Below are 16,795 nucleotides of genomic sequence, written 5' to 3'. Positions count from 1 at the left end.
GCGGCGCGAACGGCAGGGTCTTCTCGGCGGCCGCGCTTAGCCTCTGCTTCCCCCACGGCTGTGACAACCTCGCGAGGCACTTGTATAGATCTCGTCTTTGAGAATCAAGCATTGGTGTACCAAGTCGAACATATATCAGTCTATTTCTCCGACCACAAAGCTTCCTTCATGACTGTCAAGAACTGTTAGTGGAGTCTTTGTTAAAGGAATACGTGTGAAAAATAAAAAAAAAATTATGTGATAGCGCATACATGTGTTGCTCGATTTCTTTGCCTCAATCTATCCAAAAGGTGAAACAGCTTATTTGCTGCGCTCAAATTTCGCATTAGGAAGTAACGTAATCGTCGGTAATTTTTTTTTCAAACGGTCAAATATTTGAAAATCGTTTTAAGAAAATTCAAGCCCTAAATCGAAATTCCACTTCCAACAGTCACTAGGATTTAACTTTCTCTTTCAAATGCGACAAATTTCATCAAAATCGGTCCAGGGGTTATCTCATAAAACGTTTTTGCATTTTACATGTATTTGAATAGGCCGCGTCGGAGTTGGGCCCGAGCTAACGCTTCCTCTTAAGGGTCCCGTGTCGCAGAAAATCAGGTGTCGGCGTAGGCGAAGTTGTCCGTGAGCGAAAATTTTCGTATATATTTAGGTACATGCCACGCCTTGCTATACGGCATGCGGTATGTGCGGTTTATATTGCCGCACCATTCTATAACTGAAGTTGCTCACACCTTGTGTTACATTCTTGACAAATTTATTCCTCAGTATTTTGAGAATGACAGCCCACAAACAAATGCATAAAACAAAACACTGGCAGTACATGCCTTATATGTTAAACCTTATCAGACATAAATATGAGAAGCGTAAAACAATAACAATAACCTGTAAATGATGCGATTCTTTTAGCAAGGCTGTACTGCCTACGGGTCCGGCCCATGCAGAGGCCAAATTTCCACCAGAAGGCTCGATCGCCTTCATGCATACCGTTGGCCGCCAGCGTTTCCAGGTAAACATTACGGTTACACAAGCTGCAGTTGCCGGGAAGCGTGATAGGCAGTCAAGGCTCTTTGAATGCTATCGCGTTGAAATTTTAATGACGAAGCTTAAGCGTCCTCCAAATGTTTCGTTATTTCCTTGACTTTAAGGTAAATACCACGTGACGTTATGTCACTAATGCGCGCTAACGAATATTTCCGCTTCTTTTTACAATCATGCAACTTCCTCAGGCGCAAGATTGATTCTTCTTCCTAACTTATCGTTTCATACCATGCGACCAAGTGCCAATTGCTACTGCTATAGAGCGCGATGAACGTGGAAGTCAATAAGCGTGTTTCGGTCTTCATTAACTTATTTGGAAGACAGGATAACTAAAGGAGCACATTTGTTTGTGTGTTCTTGTATATACAAATATGGTTGCTTAGCGCCCGAATCGCAAACAAATGATGTTCTTTTACACACACAACGACCCCGTAGTCTTTTAGGAAAGAAAAAGTAAATAAACAGCTGAAGTGTCTTCCGGGCGTCTTTTGAGTGAATAAGAAAGCCACTGCAGTGTGATTATTTGCCCTTTGCCTCCAAAATAAGGGTTGCACGCAGACCGAATCGATCGTACACCATGCGCTTGCAAGGCTCCACGCTTCAACCATGGCTGGCCTAGCAAAATAATCGCCCTGGACGGGGCCCAAAGATGCCACTGAGTCACTCACATTCGAAGATCGATCCGTATTTGTCACTGCATTCGCCAACGTCGGCAATGTGCAAGGTAGACAGGGCGGCATGCACCCCGCTAAAGCAGGTGCGACGAGACTACGAAACGCTCCGACGGCCTACGACCGCATAGCGTTGGCACGACAGCGCCTGCATCATTACGGTACCCACAAAGCACTGCGTGTTACTGGGCCTACGGGTTGAACGAAAGACACTCGCACCCGACGCATGAGCAGGACGGCTTCGTAGAGAGAGAGAGCCAGGGATAAAGGGAAGGTAGGGAGGTTAGTCAGGACTGAGCCCGGTTGACTACCCTACACTGGCGAAAGGGAAAAGGGGCGGAACGATTAAAGGAAGTAAAAAAACTTCACGCTACCCGGCAATCTAAATTTGGGGGTGTACATGCGTGCTCCTAGGCAGAAGAGATTCCGTATCTCAAAGCAACGGATACGGATCTATGCGTTACGATTTACACGATATATACGGGCCTATGCGGATCTATGCAAAGTGGATCTGGGTGATTGCTGAGAGGCCAATTGCAGTGACAGCGCGTCACACTGTCGCTTCCGTCGAGTGCCACATGGCTCAGCACGGCATCCGCAGCGCCCGCCGGTGGCGCAAAAAAGCGCCGGTATCAGAGTATTGCATTTCATTCGCTGAGCACTGCACCTGCACTAGGTGACAGGTAATGGCGGGGAGTCTTGAAGACGCGTGATGTGCTGAACTGTTGAAGCATTTGAGTGGGGACGGGGACGGCGAAGGGGGGAGGGGCACATGCCCAGTGTGAATTCCTCCCCTCGCTACGCCACTGCCTCGACGACAGGATCTAGGCAGAAATAAATGTTCTGTGGCAAATCAAATACCAGCTAACATTTAAGTGTTAGCTGGTGTTCGAAAGTGTTCGAAACATCCCTCCTAGTGTGCTGTTTGTGGTCTGTGAGCAATAAACGAGCCATGGTGTACGCGCATAATCCGTGGTTGTGAAACGTGACAGACCACAAGGGGGCGACACCCGTGAGCGCGTGCGTGAACACCGGTGCGTGTATGTGTACGGGGAGGACAACTGGTGCCGACTGCTCACCCGCTTGCGTGATCCAGTCCAGGTATCCTCGGAGGTCTTCCTCGATCTGCTGCTTCTCGCGCAGCTTGTGAAAGTCGCCGCGTGCCTTCGCCTTCTCCCTCTCTTTGGAGAACTCCCTGCGTGGAGGATAAGGCGAGAACAAAGAAAAAAAATAAACTACAGCAAGCATTGTTGTAATTGGGCATTTCAAGTGTGGATGCAGGTAGAAGGTTCAGCTCTCGTGCAGGCGAAATTGTGCGTGACTGTACGTGGCGTTAAGCGGGAGCTGTATATCGAAAGCTCTTATGCAAATGCCAGTGAACGAAGAAATCGTTAGGTTACCAACAACTGCACAAATTTTGTACAAATTGGTTGTGTTCAAAAAAAAAGTTACAATACAGTCACTGCAGCAACGAGATTATTGATTTAACAATAACGGTACAAGGCTGCGCCTATGCGAGACGCTTGCAAAGTGTTCCCACTTGAAATGAATTTCTAGGATAACAGTAGTTTCGAGACATTATTTCCCAATGTGTGTGACGAAATACATGGGTTTTAGTTACTTTAGTGCTTCAATGCATAGAAGAGCGCTTTGCTGAATTGAATGCTGGGGTTTTACGTCCCAAAGCCACGATATTATTATGAAGCACGCCGTAGTGGGGCATTCCAGATTAATTTTGACGACCAGGAGATCTTTAACGTGCCCCCAATGCACGGGGCAGGAGCGTTTTTGCATTTCGCCGCCATCAAAGTGCCGCCGCCACGGCTGGGATTTGATCACGCGACCTCGTGCTTAGACGGACGAGGTCACGTGCTTAGTCGCACCGTAGCCGCTAAGCCACTGCGGCAGATAAAGAAGAGAGTTTTGTTAAAAATCAAAGTGGGACAACAGCGCATTATCTACACGGCGAGTTTAATGGCGCATATCGCGAAACTGGTATCGTTCAGGAAATTCATTCTAATTAGATAGGCCCTGCAAAATCAGCGACTACAATTTGTGAATTGCAATATATGCCGCAATGTATTTAAGAAGTGTGTTAGTGAACGTTTGTGAAGTATTTTAATATGTGTTTCAATTTCTCGTGCAAGTAATGTCTGCCTCCCTGAATAATCCTGGTCAAGGACTAGAATTATGTTATCCGCCACACGCGATTTTTGCGATTTCCACAGAACTTGAAAAAAGGATCACCCTTTAGAAGCAATGGCCGGCTACGCTAGATTTAGATCTGTAATTATTTTTCGACTTCCTAAATGCATTGCTCATTTGACTCTTTCAGGCAAGCTTCTTCCCTAGCTTGATTGAATTATCGCCAGCCCTACGCTCTCTTCTATTCAAACGTTAGGATTCCTTAATCCACAGCAATAGAGCACACGCGATTTTGTCGCCCAAAAAATGTGGTTTTTTGGAGGATCATTTGAAATTAACTATTTCTATACCCAGTCCTACGTGCTCCAATGAATTGCGCCTCACTGCGTGCTTTGGCCAAAATGCGTGCTCTGCGCGCACTTGAAGAAATTCTCATAATTGGGCACTTGTGCGATTACTTCTGATTGCCTCTCTTTTCGAAACGTTAAAAAATCCGCCTGCTTAATTTTTCAACGAAATGTACCGAGCCATTAAGGCGCCTGTTAACAAGGTCGAGCCTGTTCAGTTGCGGACACACATCAGAAGAAAACAGGGCGACTTTATATTAGACCACAGAGTTGTGTATCCTGATGCACGTGAAGAGCTGTCCACTTATACGCATTGGGCGCCCTCTTGGAAAGTAATACAATAGCGCACATTTTTTATAACTTTAATTATGTCATCTTTCTCAACTTCCGTACCACAAATGTGTTTCTTCCCGCTCGAGTTCAAGAAGAGATAATAAAAGAACTATATATATTAGATACAAGGCCCCTTTATATATATTCGCCAAGGATCGGTTCAACAACCAAGGGGCTTATATACGCTAGACTTGCAGCGTCTCTTTTCTCGAGACTATCACGAGTTTAGCAATTGCTTCAGGCGATATCGTAACGTTCTTCGCCGCACAGGTCAGAGCTCAGCATAGGCTGACCATATTGTTTTGCCATAGGCAGATCACTTCAACCTTCTGATCATCAGTGTCAGTGTGTGGGGTTCACTAAGCCGGTCTTAAAACTGCGCCCTCCTGGAGCATAATCACATATAGAGTCGAGCAAGGAAACACGTCTACAGAAAGGCGATTTTGGACTCTTCAGAAGAACGCGTAAAAATCGCGTTCCCTTCCTCGCCGGATACGCAACCTTGGAGAGCAATGCCCTCGCTTTCCTTGTGTTCGGCCTGGGATCGCCATAAAACACTTCCTGAAGCACCGCGATCGCCATAAAAACTTCGCGTGGCCGCTTTGGGAATCGAGTCGGAGACGTGAGCCGCGCTTCCTTCGGCGAGGAAGACGCGATCAGCGAGATATGCCAGGCGTACCACTCACCCGCTCAGGACACCCAAAACGAGGTTCAGGACAAAAAACGATCCTAGGATGATGAGGCTGATGAAGTATATCCACGGCCATTCGTTGCCCATTGCGTCGTTGATCTGCGTCCGTGGCAAAAAACAGAAGAAGCGTTATAGCCGTGCGAACTCGAAGGGGGCCGATCAGGCAGCAGACCCAGTGTGTGTTACACGGCCGCTAGTATAGCTGCAATATATGTATAGTCATAAAAACCAATAGTATCGGCCGCATCACGCATTGTTTGACAGTCCTTCTTTTACTTTGTTTTTCTTATGCCTATGTTATTTCCTAAACAGCGATGTGTTTGCGAAGGAGTAGATAATTTATCTGTTCTCGTCGGCACGAAATTCTCTCGCAACGAGTGGGAAGGAAAGAGCCTAGGACAGGGCTGATACGCCATGCTTGATGGGACGTTCCTTTATGGCACGGCAGACAGCGCCGGTCTCTCCTTCTGTCGCCGTCGCGCCACAAAAAGCTCGATCGTTACTTTTCCAATGCCTGTAGCTTTCAGTGTCAGCGAACAGGTTTCGCCAGATCGGGTCACGTCTGCAGTGAACGTTTCACTTATTTGCGATGACGTAGTGATTCATGTTGTTGCAGCGTTAGGTAGTTCGACTTCAAATTTAACAAGTCGACTTCTAGTCGCACGCGCAGAGCATGGAGCAATTGCGCGCTCCCCTTTCGAATGGCGCGAACAACTGGGACGTGGAGTGAAGCGACCCTGGAGAGACGCCTCACTGCACGTCGCGTTTTCTCGCGCTGCTCAAAAGGTGAACCCACACTGGAACAGCTGACCCAGTTTTTCATTATACTGAATCTTACGATGGTTTGCGCGTCACTAGACGTAGCTAAGCCGGAATGGGCTTCTTTAAGCACCCGCTAATAATAAGCAGGTCTTTATCCCCTGCTCAAACAGAATTTCAAATTAAATATAATCAATTTAATACTCTGACTTCGAACAAATACTCAACACGACAAGCTCTACGTTAATGTGTTATTAGAATGCCAGTCAGCTGACTTTTTTTATCACTGGGTGAAATTTGTTTCTCCATGAATGCCCCAAGCTTTCCCCACCATTCTTGCTCCTGCAGAGGCTTACAGTGTTGCAAACTTGTTTTTTTTATTTCCTCCCGGGATTTGCGCATTACAAAAGGGAGGACCATATTAAGAAGCGCAAATTAGAAAGTCCTTGCCCGAATTATAGGTTTGCGATGGCTACATGCTCTGAGTTTACCAAGATAACGTTGACTGCCGATTCGGATAAGGGGTAACGGCTGGCACAATGAAGCATAGCTTCTAGCTAGTTACGAGTATTTAGTCCCTTCATTAACAAATTAAGATGGACCGTCGCTGTTAGTGTCCAATTAGCATTTACATAATTTTATTCGAACGTGTTGCATACGCCATTGGAATAAAATCAAGATGGCTGGATGTCTCCTCGTGTGTATTTTAGAGCGCCCTCGTAATTACAAAGCAATCAGATTCAGATTCCGTGAACAGTCGAACTTGCAGGGCTTTTTGCTATAAATGGATATGAGCCAGCGACCAAACTACTCGCACGGGTTAATTAATGCTGCAGATATTACGTGGGAGGAAAAGCTATCCCTTCATTTCATATTGCTGACGGAACGTTGTATGTCGAGCATTCAGTCAAATATAAAAGTGTCTTTAGTAAAGTGGTGTTGTGTAGCAATACGCCGGCTGTCTCAAATTGACTGAAATCACATTGGGTAAGCAGAGGGTTAAATCAACTAGCAGCCCATGATTCGCGGTTTTTCTCTTGACACTACGGTACACAACTGGCAAAAACAAATTGCGTACACATTTGAGTGCAACACAGCCGAACAGGCCAATTTATTGCGGACGCGGTGCCGTAAATGAATGCAGTACGTGATAGCGGACAATGTTCTCACGTTGTACAGGACCCCCGTCCATCCTTCGTTGGTTACGCAGGTGAAGACGGTGAGCATGGCGAGCCCGAAATTGTCGAAGTTTGTGATGCCGAAGTTGGGGCCGTCCCAGGGTCCCCGGCACACGTGACCCTTGCTGGCGTCGCACACGAAGCCCGACTCGCCGCACGGGTGGGGCTCCTCCTCCGCGAACTCCCCTGCGTGGCACGCACCATGAGTCATTTCTATTTCATTAGCAAGGCACGCTAGACGTTGCAGAGGAAAAAGCCACCTATCAACATCTCATTCATGAAACGACCCCACTAGATGTGAGAAAATGCTCCAATAACAGCCCAAGAAGGATTGGCCCGTGGATCTTAACCAAACCATCTGCAGTTAAGCGCCATGAACTACAGGAAATGATTTCGAATGGGTGAAACGTTCCAGTTTGGCTAGGTGCTTCACCGTCGCTGAGGACCTGGACCAGGGGATTGCCATCATCGTCACTATTATCATTCTAGTCTTAAGCCATGTGCAGGTTCAAGTCCTTTGCTGTCGATATCCAAAGACCTTGTGCCAGCTGACACCCACCTCATGCCTGTATTTTTTTTTATTTGATCCCGTCACCTAGTGGCCTGGCAACCCTCGTCAGCGCTTCCCTTTCCTACCCTTTCCATTCTGTAACTCTCATAGACAACAGGCTATCGGCCTGCGTAGCTTCATGTTAATGGAGTGTCATTAAGAGTGTCAAAGTGTGCCGAAGAAGTGTGCTGAGCTGGTCACGTGGAAGAGGGATTAATGCCATACACACAGAGAATATATATATATATATATATATATATATATATATATATATATATATATATATCGTTTCTTTACTTCATTTATTAAGCACTAGTAATTTCCCCTATATTGTCCTTGGTGTCACTGCTTGTTGGCTTCTTATGATATGACTAATAAAAATCGTGCCCCTCTGCTAACCCCCTTTCTTCTCGCTTATATATATATACACAGCAACTGACAGTGGTCTCCTCCGGACCACCGTCGTTGCGCTTCGCTCCTCGAAGAGGCAGCACGTGTGTCCAGTGAGCTCCTGAACAACACTGCGCAACGCGGTGAACGCGGGTCACATAATTCATCCGGGGCCTCAAAGAGCTGCGACGTAATTCTAACGCATTTATCTCGCATTTACCCCTAAGTCGTCACTTATTTTTTTCTCTTTCTATATCAACTAAAATATTAGCCGCCCCCTTTGCTCCGCACCGCTGTCTACGTGTCTCTAAATGTTACGCCAGTCATTCATCGCTCCGTCATTCGCTGTGTGGTGTTTAGCGCATTCTCAAGCTAATTAGCTAACCTCCGCAATCCTGCCCCAAATGTTAGCACCGGTAGAGGGTAATGACTGTAAACATTTATTTTCAATATGTGGCGTGTAATGATTTATATGTTCCTTAGAGTGGAGCATTTTATTTCGTCACAAAAGTCCATCTACCTTCACCGTATAGACGACTGCCTTTGACGTCGCCTACACGTGCATCTTGATGTATCACACCTGTAATGTAAGCCCTTAAACGTTCTGTCGCAAAAAAAAATACAGACCTGCGGGACATACGCAGCACAGTCGCAGCGTAAACTGGAGGAGCTGGATTTTCGGCACCACACGCTATACACTCTTTAAGAAAAATTACACCTTTGGGTCGTATTTTGCCACACAACAATTTTCGTCATCTGTCTTGTCTACATTTCCTTTCTTTAACGCTGCGAGCTCCTTGAACTTGACGTTTACTAATAAGCACGTTGCGTCAACGAACACTGAACTGTTTCCTTTTCTAACTATATTGTTTCCTTGTTTAGTGCTATTTTCTAACCACACTTGTCCGAGGATAGCGGGCTTTCTACTTGCCAGACTTGCCATGCTGTCGTAGTTAACAAACAGCAATGAATGAATGAATGTTTGATGCTCAATGGCGCAAAGGCCAGGTATGGCAAAGAGCGCCATGCTAGTATTAATGAGTTCGCAGTGGACTGATGGGTTCTGTGAAGTTGTGTGGCGTGGCTGTAAAAGGGCCTAAAAGAGTTGATGTAAACTGCACAAAATTTACGTATAATAAAATTATGTCAGTGACTAACGACGTGTACTATGAACATTAGAATTGATTGCGAAAGAATGATGCAATATACAAAATATGTGAGATGCGAAAATTGACTAGAGCACTACTTCCTTCCCAGAGCCCTTGAAACACAAGGGCCTAGAGGCATGTGCTACACAAAGAAAACTATCATAGCGGCATCCTCTGGAAATAGGATGCGCTACGAATTTAATGGTCTTGTAACATGCAGCGCAACATCATTCAAGAAAGCGAGGACTGCTTTGGTCTTAAAAAGCGGTTCTTCACCAAGAAACATAGCCGGATCCAGAGGGACGCAATTGCGGTATGCAAATGGGAAATGTTTCCTCCTGTCTCTTTCGGCTTCCGGGCACTCCAGGAAGACGTGGAGGACGGTTAGCCTGTCACCATATCTGCCACAGGTTGGAGGCTCCTTATCGGTCAAGAGAAATTTATGAGTGCCAAATGTGCGTCCTATTCTTAGTTTACTGAATAGGACATCTTCGTGTTTTCGTAGTTGGGTGCCAGAAACCTAACTTCGGTTTAATTACGTGAAACTTATTTCTCGTTTCAGCATCCCACAAGCGTTGCCAGTGGCTTCGCAGTTTGTTTAGTAGGAAAGGCTTCATGTCGGTGGCACGGACAGCAGCAGAATGGTCTTCCGCTGGTGCAGCGCGTGGGATCAAAACTGCGCCATCTCGTAAATCAGGGCTGCGATTTGGCATTGCAGTGGGTCCCCGCGCACATCGGCCTGCCCGGGAACGAAGCGGCCGATGCCCTCGCGAAGCAAGCTCTCTCGACTCGCTTCCCCCTTGCCAGCTCCGTCACCCGTTTTGACGTGGCCAAGACGGCGATACTGCGCATTCTCCGCGCGCAGCACCCGGATCCGCGCGTTGCTGCAGGCACGCCCCCTCGCCTCCTCCTCCGCGCGGATCTCTCCCGCTGGGACCGCTCGTTTCTCCTTCGGCTGCGCGTCGGCTGCTACAACACGGCCGCCAGAATGCACAGACTGCGCGGAAGAGGCAGCCCCGCGTGCTTGGATTGCGGCGAGGAGGAGACGCTTGAGCACCTTCAGCTCCGCTGCCCGGCCTTCGATGTTGAGCGCACTGCGCTCTTTGCATCATACCATCGTGTGGGACTGCCCTGTGACTCGGAGGGAGCACTCCTCTTTCCGGCAGCCCACCCTTCCATTGTCAAGAAAGTGCTTCCTGCCCTACTTGACTTTTGTTGTGACACGCAGCTGAGAGCGCGACTGCAAGCGCCGCATTGCTTCTTCAACCTTCTTGTTATTTTTTTTCCGGCTTCTTTTCCTTCTCTCCCTGATCTTTTTCTCCCCACTCCCCTTTCCCTGTGCAGTGCTGTTGAGGTGTCCTCCTCTGAGAGACAGTTACGGCACTGCACTTCTCTCTTCCTCTCCTTCAAAAGTCACTACACACACAGAACGAATACCCTGTGATGCTACTGACTTGGCGATCTCGTCGGCAAGCACATTACCCTCGATTTCTCTAAGGCCAGGAACCCACCACATTACTACATGTCTATGTGATGAATAGATGTTGTATAAGAGTAAGTAAAGTTCATTGAAGGCAGGATTTGTATGCTTTTGTAAAGAAATCAGTGCTTTTACCAGACTTTACGAGTCTGTGGATGTTATTGCTCTGTCAAGTTTCAGTTTATATGTTTTACTGCAGATAGGCTTCTGCAGTGAAGATACTTGTTAGCGGGTTCAATACGTCAGACTTAGAAAAAGAGAGACCAACAGCAGCATAAGATTCACCAGCGTGTGATTTTGACGCGTCTGTGTAGAATTCGGAGCACGAGTACTTCGATTGAAGTTCACGGAAATGCATAGCGATTTCGAGGTCAGGTGCGTGCTTTGCGATCTCTACGAGGGATACATCACAGTCTATCACTTGCCACTCCCAGGGCGGTAATAGTTTAGCTGGTGGCATTAGGCGCTGTTCGAGAATTGCGACATTCATTTCTTTGCTAAATTTTCTTGTACGCAGTGACAAAGGAAGTCTCGTAGAGGGTCTATTACGAAAAAGTGTTTCACACGTCAAGTCGTTAACCGTTGTGAAACACGGATGTTCTTTATTAGAGCGCACTTTGAGAAAATAGGTGAAGCTGATGTATGTTCTCTGAAGATGGGGTGACCACTCATCTGACCCTACGTTTAGACTTTCGACAGGACTTGATCTAAGTGCGCCAGTGGCAAGGCGGATACCCAGATGGTGAACGGGGTCTAACATCTTTAGCGCACTCGGGGCGGCAGAATGATATACTACGGCACCAGAGTCTAATCGTGATCGAACTAGCCTCCTGTAAAGATCCAACAGGCACTTCCTGTCACTACCCCATGTTGTGTGGGATAGGATTTTAAGTAAGTTCATTGTTTTTAGACATTTTGCATTAAGATATTTTATGCACGGAATGAAAGTAAGCCTCGCGTCAAATGTAACACCTAGTAATTTGTGTTCTTTGTTCACAGGTATTTTTTGCCCATATATTTCGACAGTGGGATCTGTAGCAAGCCCTTTCTTCACGGTGAAAAGAACGCAAGAACTTTTGTTGGGGTTCGCTTTGAACCCATTTTCGGCTGCTCACTTGGAAACTTCCTTCAAGCACTGTTCTACTTGTCTCTCACAGACTGTTAGGTTGCAGAATTTGAAACCTACTTGTATGTCGTCTACGTAGACGGAATAAAAAAGTACATGGTGGTAATGCTTTACGAAGCGTGTTCATTTTAACGACACAGACCGTGCAACTCAGTACGCCTCCCTGGGGTACCCCAGTTTCCTGCGTGAATGTACGCGACAGTGCATTACCTATTTTAACCCGGAATGTACGGTTGTCTAGGTAGCTTTCCGTTATGTTTAACATAGTGCCGCGTATGCCCAGCGTCGATAGGCCGCGCAGGATTCCGTAGCGCCAAGTTGTATCTTACGCCTTTTCCATGTTGAGAAACACGGATAACTAGGATTGTTTATGCACGAAGACATCACGAATGTTCGGTTCGATGCGCACTAGATGGTAGATTGTAGATCGACCTACTCTAAAACCACACTGATGTTGATCAAGGAACTTATTTAATTCAACCAAGTATAAACGTCGACGGACGGTTTATCATTTTTTCAAAAAGTTTTCATATACAAGTTGTGAGGGCAATTGGGCGGTAACTTGTAACTAATGTGGGATTTTTGCCTTGTTTTTGAGTATCACAGGGAAGGTGTTTATTCATGTCGTACATGATCCTGTTCGGTTCAGATCCAGAGCTCTGACATGCAGTGAGGGAGGCTCTCACCTCGGCAATGTTAAAAGGCGCGTTAAAGGGTTCATTCTGTCTGCATTTGCGGTCGATAGCCTTGCGTTTTGCTACTTGTTTGTGTTTCAGGAATGTGTTGGGATAATGATCAGAACTGGAAACGCCCTGAAAGTGTTCGCCAAGAGCGTCAGCTTGGTCTTCCAAGCAGTAGGTTTCACGGTGCACTAGGGGCGACGGATGAATTCCGTGTTCCTTTAGCCTTTTAAGCCCATCCCATACTTTAGCTTCTTGAGCATACGAATTTATACCTGAGAGAAAGCTCTGCTAGCATGCCCTCTTTGCCTGTCGTCGAGTCCTTCTTCCCTGTGATTTAACCTGTTTAAATTCTATTAGATTTTCGGCTGTAGGACTTTCACGTAGCTTGCTCCAAGCTTTATTTTGTCGCTTCCGTGCCTCTCTACGGTTGTCATTCCACCAGGAGACCCGTCTTTTGGATGAAGTGCCTCTTGTTTCAGGAATGAACGTTTCAGCGGCGTCGATGATAAAAGCGGTGAAGTATGAAACACCATGATCTATAGTAAAATGATCTATAATATCCCGTGATATATGGGTGGACTCCCTAAAATGTTCACAGTCAGCTGAGGCTAGTTTCCAGCAAGGGAAGTGTGGAGGGAAGCCATGTTTGTTTAAGAAGTCCAGCGTTACTGGGAAGTGATCACTTCCGAATGGATTTTTATTTACACGCCATTCTAAATCAGGGAAGATAGAAGCGGATCTGATCACCAGGTCTATTGATGAGTACGAGTTATGATGTGGATTATAATACGTTGGTTCTTTCTTATTAAAAAGACGCGCACCGAAGGTTAAAAGGAAACTTTCAATGAGTCGACCTCTCGCATCGCATCGTGAGTCTCCCCACATCGTGTTATGTGCGTTAAAATCTCCCACGAGTAAGTAAGGCTCGGGAAGCTGATCAATTAGAATATAAAAGACTGTCTTTTCGAGATCATGGCTCGGGGGTATATAAATGGTACCCATATAGTGATTAATTTATTAAAACGAATGGCCTGAACTGACACTGCCTCAAGGGGTGTCTGAAGGACGACGCGTCGGCAAGCTACCGCCTTGTCGGCTACTATTGCTACACCGCCGGAGGCATTAGCCTCGTCACGGTCTTTTCGGATGATGGTGTAGTTTCGAAGACAATTCGTGCTGGTAGGTTTGAGATGTGTCTCTTCAACACACAGCAACTTGGGATTGTGTTTGTGTAGTAGTTCCCTAATATCGGCATGGTTATGTAGAAGCCCTCGTACATTCCACTGTAGCATTTGTGATTCCATTAAGATAAATGTATTTGGTACTGTGTGTTTAAGAGACTGAGATTAGTTCACGGGCCCTTTGGAGGCGCCCTGACGTAGGTTTTGTCTTTTTGGAGCGATCGAGAGAGGCTCGCCGCTCCTTTGGCGCTTGTGGCTCCGTCTGGCCGGTCGTTGTGTCCATCATCTCTTGCGAGGCGCTGGACACGCGCTCTTCCGAGCAATTTGTTTCACGTGAAGGCCTCGGCACGTTCGACGAGACCTTTGAGGCCATCTGCCCGGAGGTGGATAGCCTCTACTGCCGGGGTGGCTGGGGGCTGGGGAACTTTGATGACGTTCTGCTCACTGAAGCCCTCCAGGAGTTCAGCTTCAGTCAGCTCCAAGAGATCATCATCAGAGACTACGCCACGGGTGATATTCATAGTACGATGCGGAGTTACTGTTACTTAGGCGTCCCCAAATGATGCTAGATTGGTAGCTTTTCACATTGTTTCTGGTTGCGGAGCTCCAAGAAGAGATCATCGCTTGCCATCCTGGATGCTTTATAACCTGTACCAAAAACTTGGGTGAGAGACTTAGACACGAGAAATGGTGAGATTGTTCGCACGGGTTTGTCTGGTTGTTCCGAGTGGATTACATGGAAATGAGGAAACTTTCTTTTTGACGGGCAAAAAACTTGAAGACATCATCGGTGCGCCCTCTTTTCAGGGAGCGATCAGGTAGGGGGCGAAAGAAGTAGCCATAAGAGAGAGTAATTTCGGCAGTAACGCCAGCCACCCACCGTGGAGACCTACAAGAGAACGCTGCAGGACTTGTGAAACACGGCCTGCAAACGCCAGCTGTACATTACCACTATAACCAAAATGAAATAACCTAGGTTGGCTGTTCACACAAGGTTAACCCTTGCTGCCTGGAAAAAGTGGAAGTAAAGGGAAGCCAGGAGAAGACAGAAAAGATGGAAAGTGAGAGAAAGACGAATGCCGGAGGGAGAGAGATACAGGAAAAGGTAACTACCGATTTCCCCTGGGTGGGTCAGTCCGGGGATGCCGCCTATGTGAAGCAGTGGCCAAAGAGGTGTGTTACCTCCGCCGGGGGGCCTTAAAGGTCTGAACACCTGGCATCGGCACAGCCCCCAGGATCCCCCTTTCTCCAGACACGGCTAAGCCGCGCACCGCTACATGAGGGAGGGTCCGACGCTCATGTGCTCGGGTACGTGGTATCGCAACACACCAAACGCCTGCTGATGCAGACGCCCCTGCAGGGAGGGGAGTCTCTTGGTGGGAAAGGGAGGCCCACCCAAGACACGTCAAGAAGTCAAGAAAACAAACAGCAAAAAAGAAAGAACTCGAACCAAGAGAAGTAGGTGTTGCAGGAATATTGCGGAAATGCAGGAATATTGCCGCGAGACAGAAGAAGTCTGCAATATTAGGCCGGCACCGTTGGAGAAGAGGTAGAAGTTGATCCTCGCCATCTTGGCTGCTGTTACTTCTGGGCTTCTCGCCTTAGTCATCAATATTTGTAAATATACCTTTTTTGTGCAGCAGCGTTTACGAATTACCGTAAGATTTGCCATATACTTTTCAGAATGTTACGAATAAAATGAAAAGTGGCTGTAGCTTAAATACGATGACAGAGTGACAGAGCTGTTAACACCTCTGTCACACTACAATGGAAGATGATGTAGGAGTAATATCTCCAGCATATCATTAGAGCTTGTATCTCTCTAATGCAAAGAAGAAATAAAATTGTCGGTAAACGCAACTCGCTGCAAGTGAGAGCGGAACCCACAACCTTCCGATGGCCCGTGTGATGCTTTACCGATCGACCTATAGGTTGACGACTGTCTCTCCGTGAACTTTCTTGCAAATTTGTGCATGTGCGCTGAACCTAGCCCTCCGTGGGTTTGATAGTGCAACTCATCACTGTGTCGCTGCATATAAAAAATATTTCGAGCGTGAGGAAGCTTCGTTAAATGTAGTTGCGTACAGCACTTCGTATTCTATGTGTTGTGCATGAAAACTTCGGTTTTGTTCTGCGCTACCTATAACTTTCCGCTGCCTGAAGAAAATTTCGGGGTTTTCTAGTAACGCTCTTGGGCTTTAAACATATTTTGATTTGGAATCCCGTATAGTCATAAAGGAGACGTTTCATTTTGTTACTTCTGAATAAGATGCCGTGGCGACCGGTGAGAAAGTATTTCCCCCGTTCTGTAGTGTCACACGAAGTAGCCACAAAGGCGCTGTCGCGTTTCGGAAAACCCACAAACCAATGTGAACCTTTCTAATTTGAACAATCAACAATTTTCGTATGTACGTACGTACGTACTTAAGTGGTGCCATTTGAGGGTGCTATTTGATGGTGCAATAAAACCAAAAGTACTCATAAATATGATAATGTCGAAACATACCTGACAAAAACTCTGTTATGTAGATGATACAAGCGAAGTTTATGAGAACAGCAAGTGGAAGATAGACGCAATGTGTGCGGCTGGGCTAGTTGGCAATCCATTACACTGCGGGCGGATCACCGAAAGAACGAACGAGCACAAGCGCTGACTTCCAACTAAGGATTTATTTAGAAGTGCACATGCATATGTAGACATTCTCGAAGGCGTGATCATAATCAAACTTTCATTTTACCACGTCGCTAAGGGTAAGTAAGAAGAGAAAGAACAAAAAAAGTATTAGAACAACTATAACCACACATCATTCATTTGTGAGAAACCGAGGTACATTAGGAGCGCGCACCACTTTCTGCGCCTTCAAGATAGGCAAATTCCAACGCGTGCCCGCTAAGGCACGCGGTGGACAGGCAGGGCGAATTCCTCATGCAGTTTTCCGTCGTTCAACTGTTTATCAGCTCGCCAGGCCATGCGAGTCGCAGGCAGGAAAGACCCAAAGAAGGCGTCAGAGCTTTTGAGCCAGTCCACGAGTCACCCGTTGCAGGCTCGTGGTGTCAGCAGCTCGTTAGCACCCG

General features: G+C 46.7%; 1 protein-coding gene across 4 annotated transcripts in view; it reads right to left on the bottom strand.

The window, feature by feature from the left end:
- The window catches only part of LOC142592560 (muscle calcium channel subunit alpha-1-like), a 370,570-nt gene that overhangs the window by 165,667 nt on the left and 188,108 nt on the right, over positions 1 to 16,795 (bottom strand). For all 4 annotated transcript variants that reach the window (XM_075704077.1, XM_075704074.1, XM_075704078.1 and 1 more), the window contains exons 7-9: positions 7,155 to 7,348; positions 5,221 to 5,324; positions 2,789 to 2,904 (exon numbers count right to left, since the gene is read on the bottom strand). In XM_075704077.1, the coding sequence (XP_075560192.1) occupies positions 2,789 to 2,904; positions 5,221 to 5,324; positions 7,155 to 7,348 (414 nt within the window). The remainder of the gene's footprint in view (positions 1 to 2,788; positions 2,905 to 5,220; positions 5,325 to 7,154; positions 7,349 to 16,795) is intronic.

The sequence above is a fragment of the Dermacentor variabilis genome, chromosome 9 (genome assembly GCF_050947875.1).
Source record: "Dermacentor variabilis isolate Ectoservices chromosome 9, ASM5094787v1, whole genome shotgun sequence".
NCBI classification, from domain to species: Eukaryota; Metazoa; Arthropoda; class Arachnida; order Ixodida; family Ixodidae; genus Dermacentor; species Dermacentor variabilis.
Note: the sequence above shows the minus strand (reverse complement) of the source record. Positions and strands in the feature narration are given on the sequence as shown.